At 35.0% G+C, this 20,880-nt stretch overlaps 1 protein-coding gene across 1 annotated transcript; it reads right to left on the bottom strand.

Moving 5' to 3' along the window:
- Nucleotides 1-10,324: 10,324 nt before the first annotated feature.
- LOC125674958 (scavenger receptor class F member 1-like) lies at nt 10,325-17,657 on the bottom strand. Its single transcript, XM_048912357.2, has 6 exons — nt 17,532-17,657; nt 17,227-17,282; nt 16,831-16,923; nt 15,744-15,869; nt 14,484-14,603; nt 10,325-11,516 (listed from the first exon to the last, which is right to left on the bottom strand). Exons 1-6 carry the CDS (start codon nt 17,621-17,623, stop codon nt 11,302-11,304), a joined length of 702 nt encoding a protein of 233 aa, XP_048768314.2. The 5' UTR covers nt 17,624-17,657; the 3' UTR covers nt 10,325-11,301.
- Between the last annotated feature and the right edge of the window lie 3,223 nt (nt 17,658-20,880).

Raw genomic sequence — 20,880 nt, 5'->3', positions numbered from 1 at the left:
TAACGATCTAGTTCGTCAATACAACCTCGCATTGGGTCAAATGCTGTCTGACGTGTTTCATACCGATTGTTAAGCCGTTCTTGGCACACTGATTTTGACTGCGGATAACTCCGTTTACCTGATTAGGATATGGGGCTCACGGCGGGTGTGACCGGTCAACAGGGGATGCTTACTCCTCCTAGGCATCTGATCCCACCTCTGGTGTGTCCAGAAGTCCGTGTTTGCACAACTATCTATATTGTATTGCTTGTAGGAGTTATGAGATTGATCACTGTTCGTTATCTTCACCTTGCATCTAAATGATTTCTAGAAAGACGATGAAAGGGGTGCAGTGTTTCATAGACCTTCATTATTATGTCGATGTATTTTGACATGAATATCTGTGGCACTTATCAATTGGTATATATATGTGGTTATGTGTATTTTTTCCAGTTATTTGTTTGTTCCTTTCTTTCTTGTTTGACATACAAGTATGTATCAAACCATTGACTTCTTTCATTTTAGCTGTATTCTAAAAATGTTCATACACTATAAAACTAGAGTACAGTAGTAAGTTATTTATTAGATATTAGTTGTTGTGAATGATGATAGGCTTGAAAGTTTCCATTCATTTCTACTGGAATTGATCAGCGTCTGTTGTGATAACAATTGAACACTAAAAGTACTATTACAATTGTTTTCAAATTCTCAAGTACATGTACCACCAAATCTTGACCAATTTCCAAAAATATCCCAGGCTTCTCTACAACATCTCATCTGTAAGAAAAAATCATTGCATATTTATTTAAAGCAGAAAGGCCTTTACCAAGATTGTAAAATTCATGATTTTTAGGACAGAGGTTTTAACTCCAGGTGGGGTTAAACTGTGTATATAGTGCTTATGTGTAAAACATTTCATCTTTGGTGCTATTGGTACTAAATTATGATTGAATAGATCTATATTTGAAAGGAGCAGATATGTTTTACCAAAATTGTAAATTTGATGATCAAAGAACACGGTTTTGTTTCTGGGTGGGACCAAAATTATTATAGTTACCATTGTGTTTAACAACATCATATAACTTTTATTTCAACATGATGAAAAGTTTCGGGACATTGTTTACCATCCATATCCATTATTTCCTTATAGAAAATGCATTAATTAGTTGTGTGAAAAAGAATAACAAGTTCTTCCTGCTCATTAACATTACAGACAGAATTTATGAAGTCAGCTTGGTGCTTTCCGGTACTTTCAGTACTTTGATTTTCAAATAATAACTGTTCAAAAAATATTCATTTACCCATAAAAGTTTTCAGACAATAACATATCGCATGATATCTTCTTTCTTTTATCATAACACAACATTTCAATATCAGTGTGGAAAGATAAAAAAAAAATTTGAGCATCAAAAGGGCCATTTCAACCACCTTTTTTATTACAGTGCCAAATTACCTAAACTTTAAGAAATGATATACTGATTGTGTTAATCGGAAGACATTGTGTTGTATTTATTATCTTAAGACATTGTGTGATTCCAAACGGCATAAATAATAATGAGACCTATCTAAAAAGTGCAAAAATAGGAATTCTGGCCTTTATTTTGAAGGATAAATGAGTGAAAAATGAAGTGCATGGTTTCCATAGGAACCATTCACTTCCTGAAACTGAACTTGTTGTCAAAACGGAAGTTGTTGGGGAGTGACAACAGACAACAATTGCCATTGAATTTGGTGAGACATCATGGCCAGGTGATGCTTGTACTGTTTGATTATTATGGAAAACTGGTATTAATGACGAATGAAATTTAGCGTTACAAAAATATCAACTCAATCCAATGCGCATAAGAAAAACAACTCAATCCGATGCGCAGTAGAAATCCTACTCAATCTGAAATTTACTAAAGTTTTCAAAAATTTAATCAAACGAAATATGAATAAATACATAAGAAATAAATAAGAATAGATTTGTACTACCACACTAGTAAAGTAAATAAATAATGACATTTTTGCACTTGATATACGAAAAACTTCATGATATCAACATTAAGAGTTGAAAAGGACATATTAGGAGTAATGTCAATTTCTAAAATTTAACATCATTTTCAAGGTCTGGTCTTCCAATATGCAAGGTGAAGATAACGAACAGTGATCAATCTCATAACTCCTATAAGCAATATATAAAATACAACTTTAAAAGGTGAGGGTTGGATAGCAAATTTTTGAATTATTCGCGAAAATACTGAATTTTTATACAAAATTTCGAGTAAATTAAAACTTTTTAAAGAAACGGTGTTCTGTTTGGAAAAATATATCAACCAAGTTAATAAATTACAACATTTGAACTAGTTCCAAGTCTCAACTACCTGTATCATAAATTATAAAACTGAAATACACGTATAGGGGTATAAAATTAGACGATGCATTGGATGAAACAGAAACTGTAATATCATGCCGAATTAGTACTTTTTGATTAGTGAATCCTTTCGCCACGAAATATAGTCCCTGTCAAACCCTTTCAAAATTTGAATTGACACAAACATTTTCAACTGGATAGGGTTCAGCAATAGATGTGTAATATATCTGCACCAATGGGATCAGTATTGAACCTGCAAATACTTAGTTGTAGCATCCTGCGCACTTGTACTCAAAAGCCCAGGAGTTAACTTCCTTAAATGAAGTTTTTTTAGAGTAGAACAACCACGGATCTATGAACACACCAGAGGTGTGTAGGAGGAATAAACATCCCTGTTGACCGGACATAACATAAGATATGAATACATGTTTCACCTCTTTTTACATTGTACAATTCCATTCAAATCTTATAACAGACAATTCCTAACTCAATCTGCAACCAAACATTAGATATGTCTAATTTACATACTATTCTATAAACCAAGAGCATTTGGATCCCAATCCCACAGTTTAAAAGAATTAGGGTCATGGATCAAAAATATGATAGATTCGGAAACCAAAAACCACACCCTTATATTTTTCACGCTTCACATTCAAATTATACTTCAGTACTACTCTTGATATCCCATTTTGAAACAAAAGTACAATATGCATAATTGGTCTACCATAATGCTGCTTCTATCAAGAATTTCTGTTGAAGTAGAAATGTTTGGGAAAATACCTTACTCTAGGCTTGTTTATTCACTCTAAGAAATTACGAAAATCCTAATTAACACAAAAAATAAACAAGGAGCCATGGGTCACATTGTTTACCCGAATCACCTTGACTTTATTGTTGTTCAGCTGTTGTGAATTGATATATTTAATCTTTTATTTGAACTACCTGAATATGACTAATCAGGGTCTTTTGATTTTACGTATATAGATTCCTAAGTAAAGTCTAATGTAAATCAATTAAAAATACCAACACTGATGGTAAATAGTTCAGAGTCACTATTCACCAACTTCTCACTCAAATTGCACGATCTTAAAATGACCTAGAATTGTTCTTGAATAATCTTTCAAATAAATTAGAGCTGTTCCCGCTGTAAATATGTGTTAGGTTCCACTGGGGCTATCAAAATACTCTTGCATAGATCAGTGGATGTTGTCATCTGGACTTTCACTGCCACCTACACTTTCTGTACTAAAGGGGCATCTTTCGTACTGCAAATAATGTTCTTCACAAAATATTTTTACTCGATATCAATGTAAACATTGATTTAAGGTAACTCCATACTCACAGTTTTATCTGATACAAGTTTGAAAAATGTATTTATTTCCATTCATTAGAGTTAAAACTAACAAATTATCAAATAAAATACATAGGTCATCACACTTTTTAAGATGTGAGATGAACATAAACAGAATCATATATCACCATAAGACAATTGCAATTTTCCTCAAACAGCGTTATCAAAATTTCATACAAACTGGTTATGACAATATAGTAGCATTCATAACAATTTCATGAAACTGTATCTTCACAAAAATATATAAAATGTCTGTAAAAAATAAAGGAAATCTATCTCATTATAGACTTGATAAAGAAATCAATAGAAACAGAGTTATTGCCCTTGGATTCAATATTTTGAAACGTATCATTGATTATTCATCTATAACTTAGACTTTAAAATAGTTTATTTTTAACAAGATTTTTTACAATAACTATCGGAAAAGACTCCAACAAAATGTATGTTACCATCATACATAAATCTAGATAAATCATTGACTTTGCAAAATCGGATGACATCACAGGAGGGTGGAATTACTTTAAACAAAATTATGCATGCTCCTCAGAATTGAGTATGAATATAGTAAATACCTAAAACTTTAAACTTTCTAATATTCATTTCGGAATGTGAGTTATTAAATTAAGAAAATAGGAACTATTCCGTTAATTTCACACAAAGGTGCATTTGGTTTCAGTCCTGGGACCACACATGGTGAATTTATCAATGATGTGTATATCACATTCAAATTAATGTTTTCAAACAGAAATTTTGCAGTGTTACGGAAAGATTAAATCATTTTAAACACTTTATTATTAAAATGTAATCAAATTTATTATTCCCAGATAGTTTTCTAGTAGTATGAATGTTAATCACTACCAAAAATAATTCTAAGACTAGTTTTTAGCATACGTATTCCTGAATTTCGTACATTTAATTCACACACAATGTTCTTGCTTAATCAGGAATAAACAGAATACTGTATCTTAGACACCATTATAATTTAATATAAACAAGAACACATGATAAGTATACAAAGTTTTCTGAATGATGGCCATTCAAAAGAATGTTCACTCAGAAGGTTGAATTTGAATCCATATAATACTGAAATAGAATTTGCAAGATTCATCTCGTTAAGACACCATATTCTGTGTCACTGTGATATCCCTGAGGAGTGAAGTTATTGTTAATTGATTGACTAAACATTTAGCTGTTTTTCGCCACACTCAACAATGTTTCAGTTATCTGTTGGCGTCCTGTTTTTATTGGTGGAAGAGAGAACCCAGATACAATGTACCAGGGAAGAGACCACCGACCTTCCGAAAGTAAACTGGGAAACTTTCTCACGAACCCGCGCCAACAGAGGTGATAGGCCGTGCTATATTGAGCGCGATGCTCTAGCCACTCGGCCACGGTGGCCCGCGAAGTTATTATTGAACAGATGAATATAAAACTGTAGGTAAAGTGTACGGGCCATTGCTATTTCTAAAAAGAATTGTGTATGTAGCAGTGGTGTGTCATTGAGATGCATCACTTCTCTCTATACAATAGCTTCGCGTGTTGTCTCCTGTAGTATCATTGAGATACGGGTACCATACAATAATTGAAATACTTGTATTGGGGGGGGGGGTTGGTCTCGAACCTCCCTATATTTTCTGAGACACATCATCATTGTTTCAAAATCTATTTAGACACTGTAAAAATATTTTTGTCAGTATCTTAAATGGTTTTATCCATAAAATCTCAAATGAATAAATGTTACATGTTATGAGATTGATCACTGTTTGTTATCTTCATCTTGCATGCATTTATGTTCGTATTACATTAAGAAATTTAATTATATGCTTATTATTTGGCATTGGTGAAAGATTTATTATCAGTAATCTTATGAGTTGTGTGTTGTCATAAATGCAATTTTTTTCTGTGTACAACATGCACTAATACGAAGAGAAACATCGATTACAAAACCGAACCAATACGATATATCGGAACTAGAAATTCTTGGAACTTTTGAAAAAAAAACGTTACGAAAATTATGCGTCATTTTTGCAACTCTTGTACACAAATTAGTGATTCTTTAAGACGACTCATTTCCGATACAAAAATATTTGCTTCGTTAGAAGTTTATTATTCAGAATGTTGCAAGAGAATGCCTAAGTATCAACATGTGAGTTGGATTAAATTTCTGATGTTTCGTAACGGACATAAAAGTTTATTTCGTCATCCATATGCACTTCTGTGGATATTTCGATTACTTTATGATATTTATTTTCTCGAGTCATTAAAATAACCGACCGCTATAAAATTATACCACCATGTGAACATCGGAACTCGGTATAGGCTGCTAAGAAAACATCGTAGCATTAGTTCAGGGCTGTAAAAGTTCCGGGGAAGTTGGTAAATTCTTAAGAATTCCTATATCAAATGGGTATAGAGCTTGGAATAAGTTTCGAGAGCGAGGTACAACAGAAAATCAACAAAGAAGTGGACGAAAGAAATTAGTGAGTGCACGTGCAGAACGGAGACTTGTTAGATAGACATAGTTGGATAGAAAAAAGACCACTTTCGGACGTTACAAAAAATATAATTAAAATAGCAATGCAAATATTTCAAAGAAAATTATTTGGCGATGTATACGACAGAAATGGATCCTAAATATGTGTTTGTATCAGGAAATGCGGTCCGAGTTGTCAATCGTGTAAAATGTGTGCAATGGGGTGCGGGTAAAATAAACTAGACCGTGGAAAATGAATGGAAATGGTAATTTCTTCTGATAAGTGCCAGATTGTCTTTGGAAAATACTGTCGAGTATATATATGGAGAAGAAGTGATTTAAATCTTTGACTGTCGGACTGTATTTCCCCCCGAAACTGGTAAAATATTTAGGGATGCATTACGTGTCATGGCATATAGCAACATGAATGACTGAAAAATACGTAGATAACTTGTGGCCTGAATAGCAAAACTCCTTCAAGATGACAATTATATGTTTATGGATGACCATACACCTGTTCATTGATCTTGTCTTTCAACCAATTACAAAACTGACAAATTCAAGCACTGAAGAGGCTCACACAATCACCTGATTTATGCCCCGTAGAAAACATTTGGGTGGTAATTAAAAGAAAACTTCAATATCGCATTTGTAAATTAAATTCTGGTGATGAACTGTATCACAAAATTCTGGAAATCTGGACTTCATTTACAGTAAATTATACAAAATCTCCATGCACGCTTCGACAACGAGTGCGCCAAGTTCAAAGGGCCCGAGGGTATATCACGAAAGTATTAAAGTACTTAAAATTCTTTTATTTATTTTTATTGATTATTGATAGAAACAAATTGTTTATTTACAATATTTTTGCATTTACAAGTTATTTGTCCTGTTCAGACACTCCAAAAACATGTTTGTTTACCGTCAAACGTTTTCGATAAACAAAATGGCCGTCATCGCCCGTACGAATACTTTTGTCCACAGTCTGTATTTACTCTTTGGTGAATAATACAACACATTGATATTTGCAGTATTATACACATTTTGTAATAAATTGTAACTTAACCATTAGATCAGAGCAAGATTATTTACTGAATGCTTTATTTGAAAACCTTTGTCATTTTAGATTGATAATATTGATATCTGCTCATCAGTTCTTCGTAATCTTTGACGATTTTCCTTGTAATATTAATGATTATAGAACATACATAGTGATGGCTTGGTATCCGACATAGATGAAAGCAGAATTCAAATACACTGTATTTTTAAAAAAATCATTCTTGAAAAAGATATGAACTTGGAAGCTTCACGCCGGCATACTTTTATGAAGAGCAAATGCTGGCGCAAACTGTCGCAGTTCATGCACTGGTGTGCTTTTAGAGGTGCAATTTCTTTTTTGAATAAGGGTATAACGACTATGATATGCGGTTGATTGATGAAAGATTTGCTGTAGACACAATTTCCGACAGTCTAACCCTAACTGGGATATTAACAAGAAATCTCACGATTCTGAACACACAATAGATACCTTGATGGTATAGCTAGGGTTTTCTTTTAACACGGTATATCATCAGTAATTTCACGTTATACAGCACTTGACCCAGTGACAGATTGCATTGACAAACTAGATCATTTTAACCATAGCATTTGCAAAATGCTAACTTTAAAGCAATACAAGCTATAACTAACGGTTGTTTGTTTTTTCAACTATCCAATTATGCACCAAATAACACCCATCGGTATAACTAATGCAATCTCCAACATCTGAAGAAAAATTCAGCAAAATAAAGAAAGGAATATTGTTTGATAGCATACCTATAATGAGCGTTTCTATAAACCGTCATTGTGTCATCTACACGGACATGGGACCGATGATTGCCGAACATAACCGGGTTTCTGAGAACGACGGAAACTGACGTGAGTAATTACACGTGTCGTTTGTTTTGAAATATTACATCGTTTCATGAATGACAAGAAGTACTATAACTGTAAAAAAGTAAAGATTACACAAATGTGCCACTCAAATCAAATTTTGATGGTGAATTCTCTATGAAATTGGCATGTTGAATTGTTTACAAATCTGACATGTGCTCGATGCCTCTCTTTCGTTGTTTTTTTTTCGAACTGGTGACCTTCGAGGTCAATGAACATCGGAGATTAAGAGCATGAATTACTGATAGGATGACAATGATTCATGAATCGATATTTTCTGCTGATTTGACGGGTTTATTGCTTCAGATTTCCTTTGATTTGATGAAGATATATGTATTCAATCAAAAATATGTTATATTTTCTCTTATTTTTCAATTTTTTGCCGTCAGTATTGCTTTAAAAGAGACTAAGGAATTACTTACCATGTTTTTATTGAAGGAATCCGTTCTTATGTTCTCAGTAAAGGACCCAATTCCTGTGTTCTCAATAAAAGAATCAGTTCCTATGTTGTCAATAAAGGACTCACTTTCTATGTTTTTAATAAGGACTCACTTCCTATGTTGTTAATAAAGAACTCACTTCCTATGTTGTTAATAAAGAACTCACTTCCTATGTTGTTAATAAAGAATTCAATTCCTATATTCTAAATAAATGACTCACTTCCTATGTTCTCAATAAAGAAATCAGTTCCATGTTCTCAATAAAAGACTCAGTTCCTATGTTGTCAATAAAACGATTCTGCTTGTACTTACTAATATTCATTAAAAGAAAATATCACTCCAAAATTCGATAACAGATGCACACAATTGTAGTTAAGCGAATTATCGCTGTATTTTGAGCAAACGATCACTGAAGAGACATTGTTTGTCGAAATGCACATATGGTGCACCCAAATTGGTATCGTATAAGTTTTGCATTATGACCCCTGAATCGAGGCCCCTGCTGGTGGACTGTTAGTCCCCGAGGGTATTTACAGCCCAGTAGCTAAGTACTTCGTTACTAGCTTGAAAATACGGATTTATATTTAATTGCTGTTATGAAATTTAGAAACTCATTTCAAAATTAAGGATTATCTTCCTCACGCATAGCTTTTATCCTTAGACGAATTTGACTCCACTTTTTTGGCACTCTGTTTTTCCCTAAAATAGCACTAAAACTTCATTGGTATTTCGGATTTCAAACATTTCGGTTGAGCATCACTGAAGAGTCATTATTTGTCGAAATGCACATATGGTGCATCCAAATTGGTACCGTATAAGTTTTACATTATGACCCCTGGGTCGAGGCCTCTCCTGGTGGACTGTTAGTCCCTGAGGGTATTTACAGCCCAGTAGCTAAGTACTTCGTTACTAGCTTGAAAATACGGATGCATATTTAATTGTTGTTCTAAAACTTAGAAATTTATTTCAAAATTAAGCATTATCTCCCTCACGCATATCTTTTATCCTTAGACGAATTTGACTCCACTTTTTTGGCACTCTGTTTTTCCCTAAAATAGCTCTAAAACTTCATTGTTATTTCGGATTTCAAACATTTCGGTTGAGCATCACTGAAGAGACATTATTTGTCGAAATGCGCATCTGGTGCATCAAAATTGGTACCGTATAAGTTTTAAATGATTCAAATCAAAGCACGACAGCTTGTTAAAATATTTTCAAGAGACTGTATATGTGATGAAAGAAACCATAGAATTGATATTAGAAAGTGCAAGAAGCATCGTTTTATTGATAAGTTGCGAGTTTAACATTGAATTCAGCTCGCAAGTGTTCAAAATCGGTCCGAGAATGCTGCCTCCAGCTGGAGCGGCAAAATTTCCAGTTTACGTAATGACGCCGGTTCTGAAGTTTTCCTGGCACGGTAAATATCAAAATCATAAAAAAGCCAGGAAAACGTCAAATATTTCGGACTATAAATATCAATAAAGGACTCAGTTCCATGATCTCAATAAAGGACTCGCTTCCTATGTTTTCAATAGATGAAACAGTTCCTTTTTTATTAATAAAGGAATCAGTTCCTATGCTCTCAGTAAAGAACTCAGTTCCTATGTTCTCAAGGAAGGCATCACTTCCTATATTATCAATAATGCATGCTGGATTTTGATAAGTTTTGACTCTTAGTACATTTTAGCATTCCTCTATACTAATTCCTCGGTCTCGATACTTTTAGTTATATACAATACACCATTCACAGAATGTAAACCCCACACGAATAATATTGTAAGTAAACACTAGCTGATTGTTTTAATTTCATGCATAAAACGTACACCGTATATCATTCTAAAATCAAACGTTTCTTATGAAATGATTTATTCAATGAACATTTACGTATAGTCTTAGATAGCAAGCTTAAATAGCCTAAACGGACTTACAAAGTCTCATTAAGCTTATAAAAGATAATAATAACAGAATTACATAGTTCTAACATAATTATATAGTACTAACAGAATTATATAGTATTAACAGAATTATATAGTATTAACATGATTATATAGTACTACCAGAATTACATAGTACTAACAGAATTATATAGTATTAACAGAATTATATAGTATTAACATGATTATATAGTACTGACAGAATTACATAGTCCTAACGGAATTACATAGTACTAACAGTGACATTGTACTAACAGAATTACATAGTACCAACAGTGGCATAATCCTAACAGAATTACATTGTACTAACAGAATTACATAATACTAAAAGAATTACATAGTACTAACAAAATTACATAGTACTAACAGTGACATGCTCCTAACAAAAGTACATAGCACTAACAAAATTACATAGTACTAAGAGTGGCATAGTCCTAACATAATTACAGAGTACTAACAGTGACATAGTACTAACAGTGACATAGTCCTAACAGAATTGCAAAGCACTAACAAAATTACATAGTCCTAACAGAATTGCATAGTACTAACAGTGACATAGTCCTAATAGAATTACATAGTACTAACAGTGACATAGTCCTAACAGAATTACATACTACTAACAGTGACATAGTACTAACAAAATGACATAGTACTAACAGAATTATATAGTACTAATAAAATTACATAGTACTAACAGTGACATACTCCTAACAGAATTACATAGCACTAACAGAATTACGTAGTACAAACAGAATGACATAGTACTGACATAATAACCACAGTCACATGCCTAGTTTCCACTCCATTTACATTTTCCAAAATTGTCTATGAAAAGGATGTCACAGGAACGATGTTTCATTTGAAGTTTTCACTTTTTGAGAACGACGAATCTTAAATTGATAATAGCGCACACTGGCATGCTTACTGACGATCAGTTTGATATAAACACCTAAAATGATCAAGAGGATTACTCCGATGAAAGCTATGGAAATGAGCATCACTTTGTGTCTCATGTTCATTTCTTCCCACATTGACATGAGTGGCTGCATCCTTCCTGTCGATATAAAACACTCTTATAGAACACTACAAAACTAAGATCACAGACAGGTAGAGAGTACAAAATTAAGAGTTGGGCAAACACGGACACCTGGACATACCAGAGGTAAAATCAGACAAACACGGACCCCTGGACACACCAGAGGTGAAATCAAGTGTCTCTCATACTGCACGAACAAATTTTGTGTTACTATTGCTCGTTGTCATTGCATAGAGATGATGCAATATTCACTATGATAAACATGAAAGGTGAAGATAGGTAACAGTGATCAATCTCATAACTCCTATAAGCAATACAAAATAGAGAGTTGGGCAAACACGGACCCCTGAATATACTAGAGGTGGGATCAAGTGCCCTAGCAGGAGTAGATATCCCCTGTTGACAGGTCACATTCGCCTTGAGCCCTATATCTTGATCAGGTAAATAGAGTTATCTGTAGTCAAAATCAGTGGGTCAAGAACGGCCAAACAATCGATATTAAACACGTCAGACAGCATTTGACTCGAAGACAGATTGTGTTCGCAGACAAGATCGTTATAACGACTATAGAATTTGCGAAATGCTCACTTTAAACGAAACTGTTGGAACCCCTGCACCATCAACCTGTTTGTCAGTAGCTTGTCTCGATTTGAACTGACCATATGCAGAACAAGCTCTTGCGTATCGATCGATCGGTCACACAGGCCGTGAGCCCTATATCTTTATCAGGTAAACGCAATAATCAGTAGTCAAAATCAGAGAGCCAAGAACGGCCTAAACTTCCCTTCATTCATATATAGACCAAGTGTTCAGAGAGATACTATTATACACTTATATATTCATACTTTTATATGTGTACTCTCTCTACCAGTTGAATTGAATTTCTGTGTGTTAAAGACACTTGTTTTCCACCTCCTTTTGAAGACTTCCAATTTTACATATTGATAGGTTTCTTTTAACAAAATCGGGTCAATTGTGAAAATTTGTTTACTGTAGAGTATTTATTGATACTTATTTAACCAACATGATGCACTAAGAGGAATATTTTTAATTAGTGCATAGAAAGAGTTCCAGCGATTATAAAATGTCCCTCAACCAGAAACTCAAATATCGAGTAAACACTGATATTTTAATCAACTTGATTTAATGTTGCTATTTGTCGTGTTTTGCGAATGAACGGTAAACATGACGAACAGTGATCAATCTCATAATTCCTATAGGCGATACAAAATCAAAAGTTGGACAAACACGTACCCCTGTAATTACCAGAGGTGGAACCAGGTGGCTAGGAGGAAGAAGCATCCCCTCTCGAACGGTCACACACGCCGTGAGCCCTATATCTTGATCATATAAACGGAATAATCCGTAGTCAAAATCAGTGTGCCAAGAACGGCCTAAAATTTCGTATGAAACGTGTCAGACAGCAATAGATCCAATGATAGGTTGTATTGTCAAACTAAATCATTATAACGACTATCTAATTTGCAAATTGGCGACTTTAAATGATACTGTTGAAACCCCTGTAACATCAACGTGTCTTCAGTAGGTTGTCTCGATTCAAAACCTGATCATACGCAGAACAAGCTCTTGCGTCTCCAATCAGTTGAGAGATATAAACACCATATACAGGTGATAATGGAATATCGCTACATATATATGGGGAGTTGACTATTGAGAAGCTGAAATCATCCCGTTTGGTATAAAGTTGAATTATTAGTTTGCCGTTAATATTTATTTTCAATAAAATATATAAGTACGAAGCAGATGTGGAGGACTCTGTGATGTACTTTAATTCGAGTCCAAAGGGATAAAATATCAGGTGAGGTGGAATATATTAATAATAATAATTATGATTGGTTTTATATAGCGCCTTTTCCAGCGTATGCTGCTCAAAGCGTTTTACAATAATCAATGTACATTATTACCCCGGCAGACCATATATCAATCTAGAACTTTCTCAGCCTCCTAGGAAGCATACAGAGCAAGCTGCCATTACAAGCGCTAAAGCACTAACATTCTAACAATGTATTTCACTGTCTATAGCCAGGTACCCCTTTTACACTTGGGTGGAGTGAGGAAATTCATGTAAAGTGCCTTTCCCAAGGACACAACGTCAGCCCTGCCGTGGCCAGGACTCAAACCCACGACCTTTCGGTCGAGAGTCTGACGGCCTAACCACTAGGCCACCGACGCCACAATTTAACATTTTGTACAGAAATATTTGCAAACGGAGAAGTTTTATTTATTTGTACGTGTCCATTAGGAGGAAGAACACTTCTGACTTCTTCAGGAAACATGAATAAAATATAGATATCAACAATACTTGTATATTGCATAGCTGGGTTAACGTGTCGACTGCTGATCTGTAGATCGTGAGTTTTAGTCTAGCAGGGCTTTTAATTTTCTTTTTTCAGATTACTAAGGTATTACTGATGATCAGCAAAAATTTGGATGTCAGTTGTCAAGGTACATGGGAGATACAAAGGTCACAAGTCTTTGTTATGTAAACAAGTCTTGTGCCATATTTTTGTTTACATATGTTAAATAAAGTCGTAAAAGTGTAGTTTGAAGTAGCTTTTTCAGTCTTAGCACAATTAAATAGCTTCTAGTGTTTGGCAAATCTCATTTGAGGATGCGTGTGTTTTATTTCGTATGTACGAGCCTTGTTTACATAAAGAATTTTGAGTGCTGTATCTCATGTATAACTCAACAAATGATATTCAAATTTGGCTGACCATTAAAAATACTCTTGTTAAGAATTGTAAACAATAAAAATGGAAAAACAAATTCGAAAATCTTCACCTTAAATCGTGTCCATGCTTTAAGATATCAAATAAAATAAATATCCTCTACACATTATCTTCACATACCCTGTGTGTTTTATTGATGAATCAGATAGCAAAAGTGCATTAGATAGCAACAGTTCGTGTTCCGAAAGTTTCAATTCAAAGTACGAGTCTTTATCTCTAGTAAAGGTATCTTTACCTCCTTGTGTGACGTCAGATGAAATATATAGAATGTTCATTTCGGTCTCATTTTGCATACTTCTATTGTGGGAGAATGGCTCGGACACAGCGGTGCTGTTCTCAGCGGCGCTGATATCATCTGTAGCAAAACAAGACAAAGTGAGTATTAATGACAGTGTCCGTAGTCACATGATAATGACATTTCCAATGTTTTTGCCCTTGATATATTTACAAAATTGAAGTATGGCCATTTCCTTGTGAATATGTTGCTTTGTGAACAATGCGCGTATAAATCTTGTTAAATACGTCTGTTATAACGACTGAGAATTTCGATAGAAATACAAGTAGAACGTAAATGTAAAACAGGGAAATTTCATGAGTTTTTTTGTAAATACGTAGAGAATATCAACTATACGACCCTTCACGTCAGCATATATTTCATGATGTCCTCACGTGCTCTGTGATGTCCTCACGTGCTTCGTGATATATGCTGGCATGAGCATTGCAGCTCATATCTTTTTTATTTTATTTTACCCTGGTATTTTCAAAATGAAACTTATTTCTTAGATTTATCAAGTACCACGAAAGTACACATGTTCTCAGTCAATGATTATTGCAGGTATTCCATGGAGTTGTCATGGATTTCATCTATTTGCACGTATATCAAACCGATTATTGCCCCCGGTTTATACGTGATTATAAGACGTCTCGACTCCCTGTTAACAGAGATGTAACCCCTACCCTCCCTTAACAAGTCCGTCCTCAGCCCCAATAGTGGTCAAACCGAAGGAGACCAATCTAAAACTAAAATCTACTTCCATCGTCCCGATCCTGACATTTACTAGTACAAATATTATGGAATCATCAGACTTTCAATCCACAACGAAATGCACAATAGATACCATACCCTTCAAAACACATCCACATGAAACAGTAAAATCTCCACAATTAACGAAAATTGCCTCCGAATGAAACTGTAAAATCTCCACAATCCACGAAAATATATATTAATCAAACCGTCAAATCCCGCCAATTCACAAAATGTTGACTCCCAAGAATTTAAAGGTTTTAAATCAGATAATTGATATAATATTTGAGTAATTACATGTATATACACTGTATAAACAACTATGAAGTTTAAAGGTAAATTACATTTAGACATCAATTTTTTTCTTCGTTAATATAAACAAGTTGATAACGAACATCATGGAATATGTCAGCAGATTAGCAATTGTACTTTAAAGGTCAATGAGAAACATTAATTATTTCTAAATTGTACCTGTACATCCCGTCACGTGATTACACCGTTCTTTGTCACATGAACATCCCAGCTGGCATTCTCTTCCGTAATTCGGATATCGACAGTGACGTTCACAGTAAGTGCCATAAAAACCTACTGGACATCCTGAAACAAAAAATTTATTATTTATACCACAATGCTCAACGGAGTCACCATGTTTATATTGTAAACACCGCTCAACCGCTCAACGGAGTCACCATGCTTATATACAATTAACCACACAACAGAGAAACCATACTTGTATGTATATAGGAAAAACTGATCAACGGATTCACTGAGCTATCCAGGACCCCTGTATTACTAGTCAGGTGCTCTAATCACTGAGCTATTCAGGACCCCTGCAATACTAGCCAGGTGCTCTAATCACTGAACTATCCAGGACCCCTGCAATACTAGTCAGGTGCTCTAATCACTGAGCTATCCAGGACCCTGCAATACTAGTCAGGTGCTCTAATTACTGAGCTATTCAGGATCCCTGCAATATTAGTCAGGTGATCTAATAACTGAGCTATCCAGGACCCCTGCAATACTAGTCAGGTGCTCTAATCACTGAGCTATCCAGGACCCCTGCATTACTAGTCAGGTGCTCTAATCACTGAGCTATCCAGGACCCCTGCATTACTAGTCAGGTGCTCTAATCACTGAGCTATCCAGGACCCCTGCAATACTACCGGTAGTCAGGTGCTCTAATCACTGAGGTATCCAGGACCCCTGCAATACTAGACAGGTGTTCTAATCACTGAGCTATCGAGGACCCCTGCAATACTAGTCAGGTGCTCTAATCACTGAGCTATCCAGGCCGATATCCATGGTCCATATAGCTCTAACTGCTACACCCCAAAAACGGTAATGGTAACATTTTTTTTTTGCAAATGTTCAACCAAAGGGAGTGTGCAACCACCGCCACCCCCTTTGATCCGCTACTCTACTATCAGAGTACTGTTCAATGGGCACATTACACCAAAACTTCGCAAAAATCCTTTTGTATCGGACGAAACCTTACTTATTGTATTACAACAGAATTGAGTTATCTTGAATTGCATCGTTTTGTTTCTATTGATTTTACCGTTGTTTTGACATCCATATTTATGATGGCAATTCTTTCGTGGGCACTGACAGGTAGATCCGCACGTGGTTCCAAATTGAGGATAGTCACAAGCTAAAGGTACAGAACAGTCATCAAATACCATATATCATTTAGAATCATCAATTCTATTAATTAATTACATCTAAATTAATCCGTTATAACCAGGTTAACTGCAGATGTCTTCCTCTTACGTCTTATATATTTTCTAAATAGGTTTATTCAATGATTGGATTTATCATCTTGATTGTGTGCATCTGTACATTAAATAATTTAATCACAGATACTCTTGAACTTATGACTGCACTGTGCACTATTGTTGTCCCATTTATAACCCTGACAACATCCCGGGGGTCTACAAAACGTTTAAACACTTACGACTGCACTGTGCACTATTGTTGTCCCATTTATAACCCTGACAACATTCCGGGGGTCTACAAAACGTATAAACACCAGTCAGATAATATTGTCCACATGTCAACGCTTATGGTTTCTATCACACAATTAAATTCAAATTAGATAATACATCTTAGTTTGACTTCATAGAAATTTTTAATACACATAAGCGTGTAATTTCAATAAACGGAAATTTTATGAAACAGTATTAAGTACATATGTGTTAACTATTTACAATGAAAACAAAAATATGATTTAAGTAAATAGGTGAGATACAGGATACTTACACGCCGCACGTGGAATTCTGTGCGCGAATATCTGAGAGATGTGTACAATAGATCACCAATACCAGAATACAAAAGGAATAAAATACCTTCATTTCTACACCATCACTATTGCAAAAAATAACCAATGCTCACTTCCCGATCAAATCAGGAAACTTCACCAGGATTTGATGTGATGAAACGATCTTAGTTACATGGTGTTTCCCTGTACCACGACAAGTGCATCGCTTTCAAAACTCATCTCTCCTCGACATATTGGGTTCCCCGTTCCCAGCTGTTTTCTCTTTCCGCATTAATGCTAGATCTATAAACACACCGGGATACATCAACTCAAAATAAATACAGGTGACTCTCGATAACTCGAAGTTCAAGGGACCTTGATAAAACTTCGAGAGATCGAGAGATCGAAATTGGGAAACTGAAGGTCCGCCGGTATGGTTCAGATTTTACAGTATCCAGAAATACTTACTAACAAGATCATATGATATCGTTTTGACATGTTTTCCTTCATATTCGTCAGGTACTTTGATATAAAAATAAAAAAACGTACTTTGCATTAATAAAAACATTTCAAAGTTTATTTATTTATTTGTTCTTTAATCATGCTTAGATGGGCATAGAAAACCACGTTCAGATGACGCTTTACTATCGCAAACCAAATAGAGCACAATGTGATGTCGTTTTACCCAAAACAAAAATTCTAACGAATGAGTAAAACGATGTTTTAGAGTAGCTTTACACAAAGAACAAACTCGAGAGATTTAAAAGTCTCTAGATCTCTAAATAATGTATAAAACTTACTTTTTCGTTGTCACGTCAAAACAAATTCTGGATTTCATCATAGTCGGATTATATATAATTTTAATCATCACGACTCAAAACCCCAGTGCAAGGTGTAAACTGACCAATTAGCCAATTATATACTCAAGTGTGTCACCTCCACAAAGAAGCACCGGCGATGTTTCAACTATGTAAACACCGAATTACACCTCTAGCATTCAACAAAATCCAGGTAAGGCCCAAGCGGAAATTATTACACGCTTGGGTAACGGTGGGTATACGCTACCACCACTTCGAGAGATCGAGAGTCAAAAACTATGAAATGTGTTTTACAGGACCCAACTTCACTTCGAGAGATCGAACGTTCGAGAGATCGATAGTAAATTTGCTTTGTTATATAGAGAAAAAAATTGGGACCATGATTTCACTTCGAGAGATCAAGAACTTCGAGAGATCGAAGTTCGAGCCATCGAGAGTCACCTGTACCCATGTCCATCGATGAGTATTAATGAATATTCTCACGGGCAGCAACGCTCACTCGAGTCACCTGTTGCTATTCATCAGAAAATTAAAAAAAAAAAGAAGATTTTTCTACCCTCCATATTCCCGTGAAAAAAATGTTCATCTTATGTCATGACCCCATCCTAGCCCCAAGTGATCATGACTTATAACCGAACTTGAATCCATATAGGGATGCTTAAATACCAGTATTGCTAACATGGTATAAGTTTTCTGGAACCAGCATCTTTGCTACATGTAGCCACAGGTCCGAAATCTTCCACACTAGTCTGAATTTCGCTGCTGTCATCGGCGAGAAACGACTCCGTGACCTGGACAGGTAATTGTCCTAGTAAAAATAAACAAGTGAAATCGAGAGAACGATGACGTATAACTTTATTGTGATAAGAACCTGTGACTTGTAATTTGTCATGCAAGTACTTAAAACATTAATCTATGCAAGAAAAACGACAAATTACGCATAGCGTACCTAGTTTAAGATTTTTTAGGCATTTAAAGCGAGTGGTTATTTTTTTATCTGAATTAGACCCCTTTCTATATTTATGATATCACAGAGTTCGGGCCCAAAACGGGTTTAGCCCCTGTGCATGTAGCCAAGGGTTGTCGGTCCACTACGCCCCCGTTATATGCGCGTCTGACGTAGCCTCTACCACTGAGAAACTATACCAATACTGCCTTGTTCATTTGCCCAATTTCATTATGATTTTTTTTTCTAGCCTGAAAGTACAAGAGGCCCACAGTCCTTATGGGTCACCTGAGTACTAGTGAAAAAGTATCACTACTCCCAAGGGCTATGAAATCTAGAAATAAATTCCTGTTCCGAATAGCTAAGCTAAATTCTACTGTTCAGCAACAGTATGAAACAAGATGTGTTCTGAAAACTTGACTGCCTGTAAAAGTGCATACACTGATGAAAGGCTTTACATAATATGATAGGTGTATTAACATTAAAACATGAAAAGATATGACTAATTTGGACCCATCCTAAAGTCAAAACCCTGGGTTGTAAAATTCACCATTTTTTGTACATCCTTTTCTGCTATTCCTAAGTATGCATTTAGATTTTATACAGCATCAGCAAACTTACACATCAAAACTATATACTAAGTTTGGCCCCACCCTGGGGTCAGACCCCTACTCTGGGGATCATCAAATTTACAATTTTGGTAAACGACTACCTGCTCTTTCTAAATATCCATTTAGTTTCAATTTAGTATCAATAACACTAAAGAAGATGTTATTTAAGTGTTTTACACATAGACAATATACAGAAAGTTTGGCCCCGCTGGAGTAAGAACCCGTACCCAGTGATTTTTCTACATTTTTACAAGGGTCCTGTGACTTTCGAAATTGGGGAAAATTGTCGACATTTCAGTCAAATTGGGAAAAATCAATTTTATCGTAAATAGGTTTTAAAATTATACCAAACTTTAGATCTATATTTTCTTTATTTTACACATCTAATTTACTTTAACCTTCTGAAATTTTCAACTATTCTATCCAAATAATCATTCCCTTAACTCTTTGTTAAGTCTTATGTATATAATTCACATCGAATGTTTATTTTTTCATATACATTTTCCTTTTTATAGTTTTATTAGGCCTATTGAGGAAAAATGCAAGCTAATTGGGGAAAAAATGGCAATTTTTAGGAGGGGAAAGGGCGAAATTCGGACCCAAAATGGACCTTAAAAAATCACTACCCTACCCTGGGGATTTTGGTAGAGGCCTTCCTGCTCTACATCATTATGCATTTAGTTTTTCTTCAACATGTGTGGTTCTAGAGAAGATTTTTGAAAATTAGTCAATGTCAATTTTGGTCAGTTTTTGCCCCGCCCCTAAGGTCCCATGTGTGCAGGAATCCTGAAAAGAATCGGAATGATAATTATCAAGAAGTTAAAAATGTATATTGTTCACACATTTACTAACTGACCATGTTGGACCCACGCTGATACCAAATCCCTACCCCTGGGATCATCAAATTTACAATTCGGGTATTAAAGGAGTACCCGATCTTTCTAAATATCTATTTAGTTTCAAACCAGTATAAATA

Source organism: Ostrea edulis, chromosome 3, assembly GCF_947568905.1.
Source record: "Ostrea edulis chromosome 3, xbOstEdul1.1, whole genome shotgun sequence".
NCBI classification, from domain to species: domain Eukaryota; kingdom Metazoa; phylum Mollusca; class Bivalvia; order Ostreida; family Ostreidae; genus Ostrea; species Ostrea edulis.
Note: the sequence above shows the minus strand (reverse complement) of the source record. Positions and strands in the feature narration are given on the sequence as shown.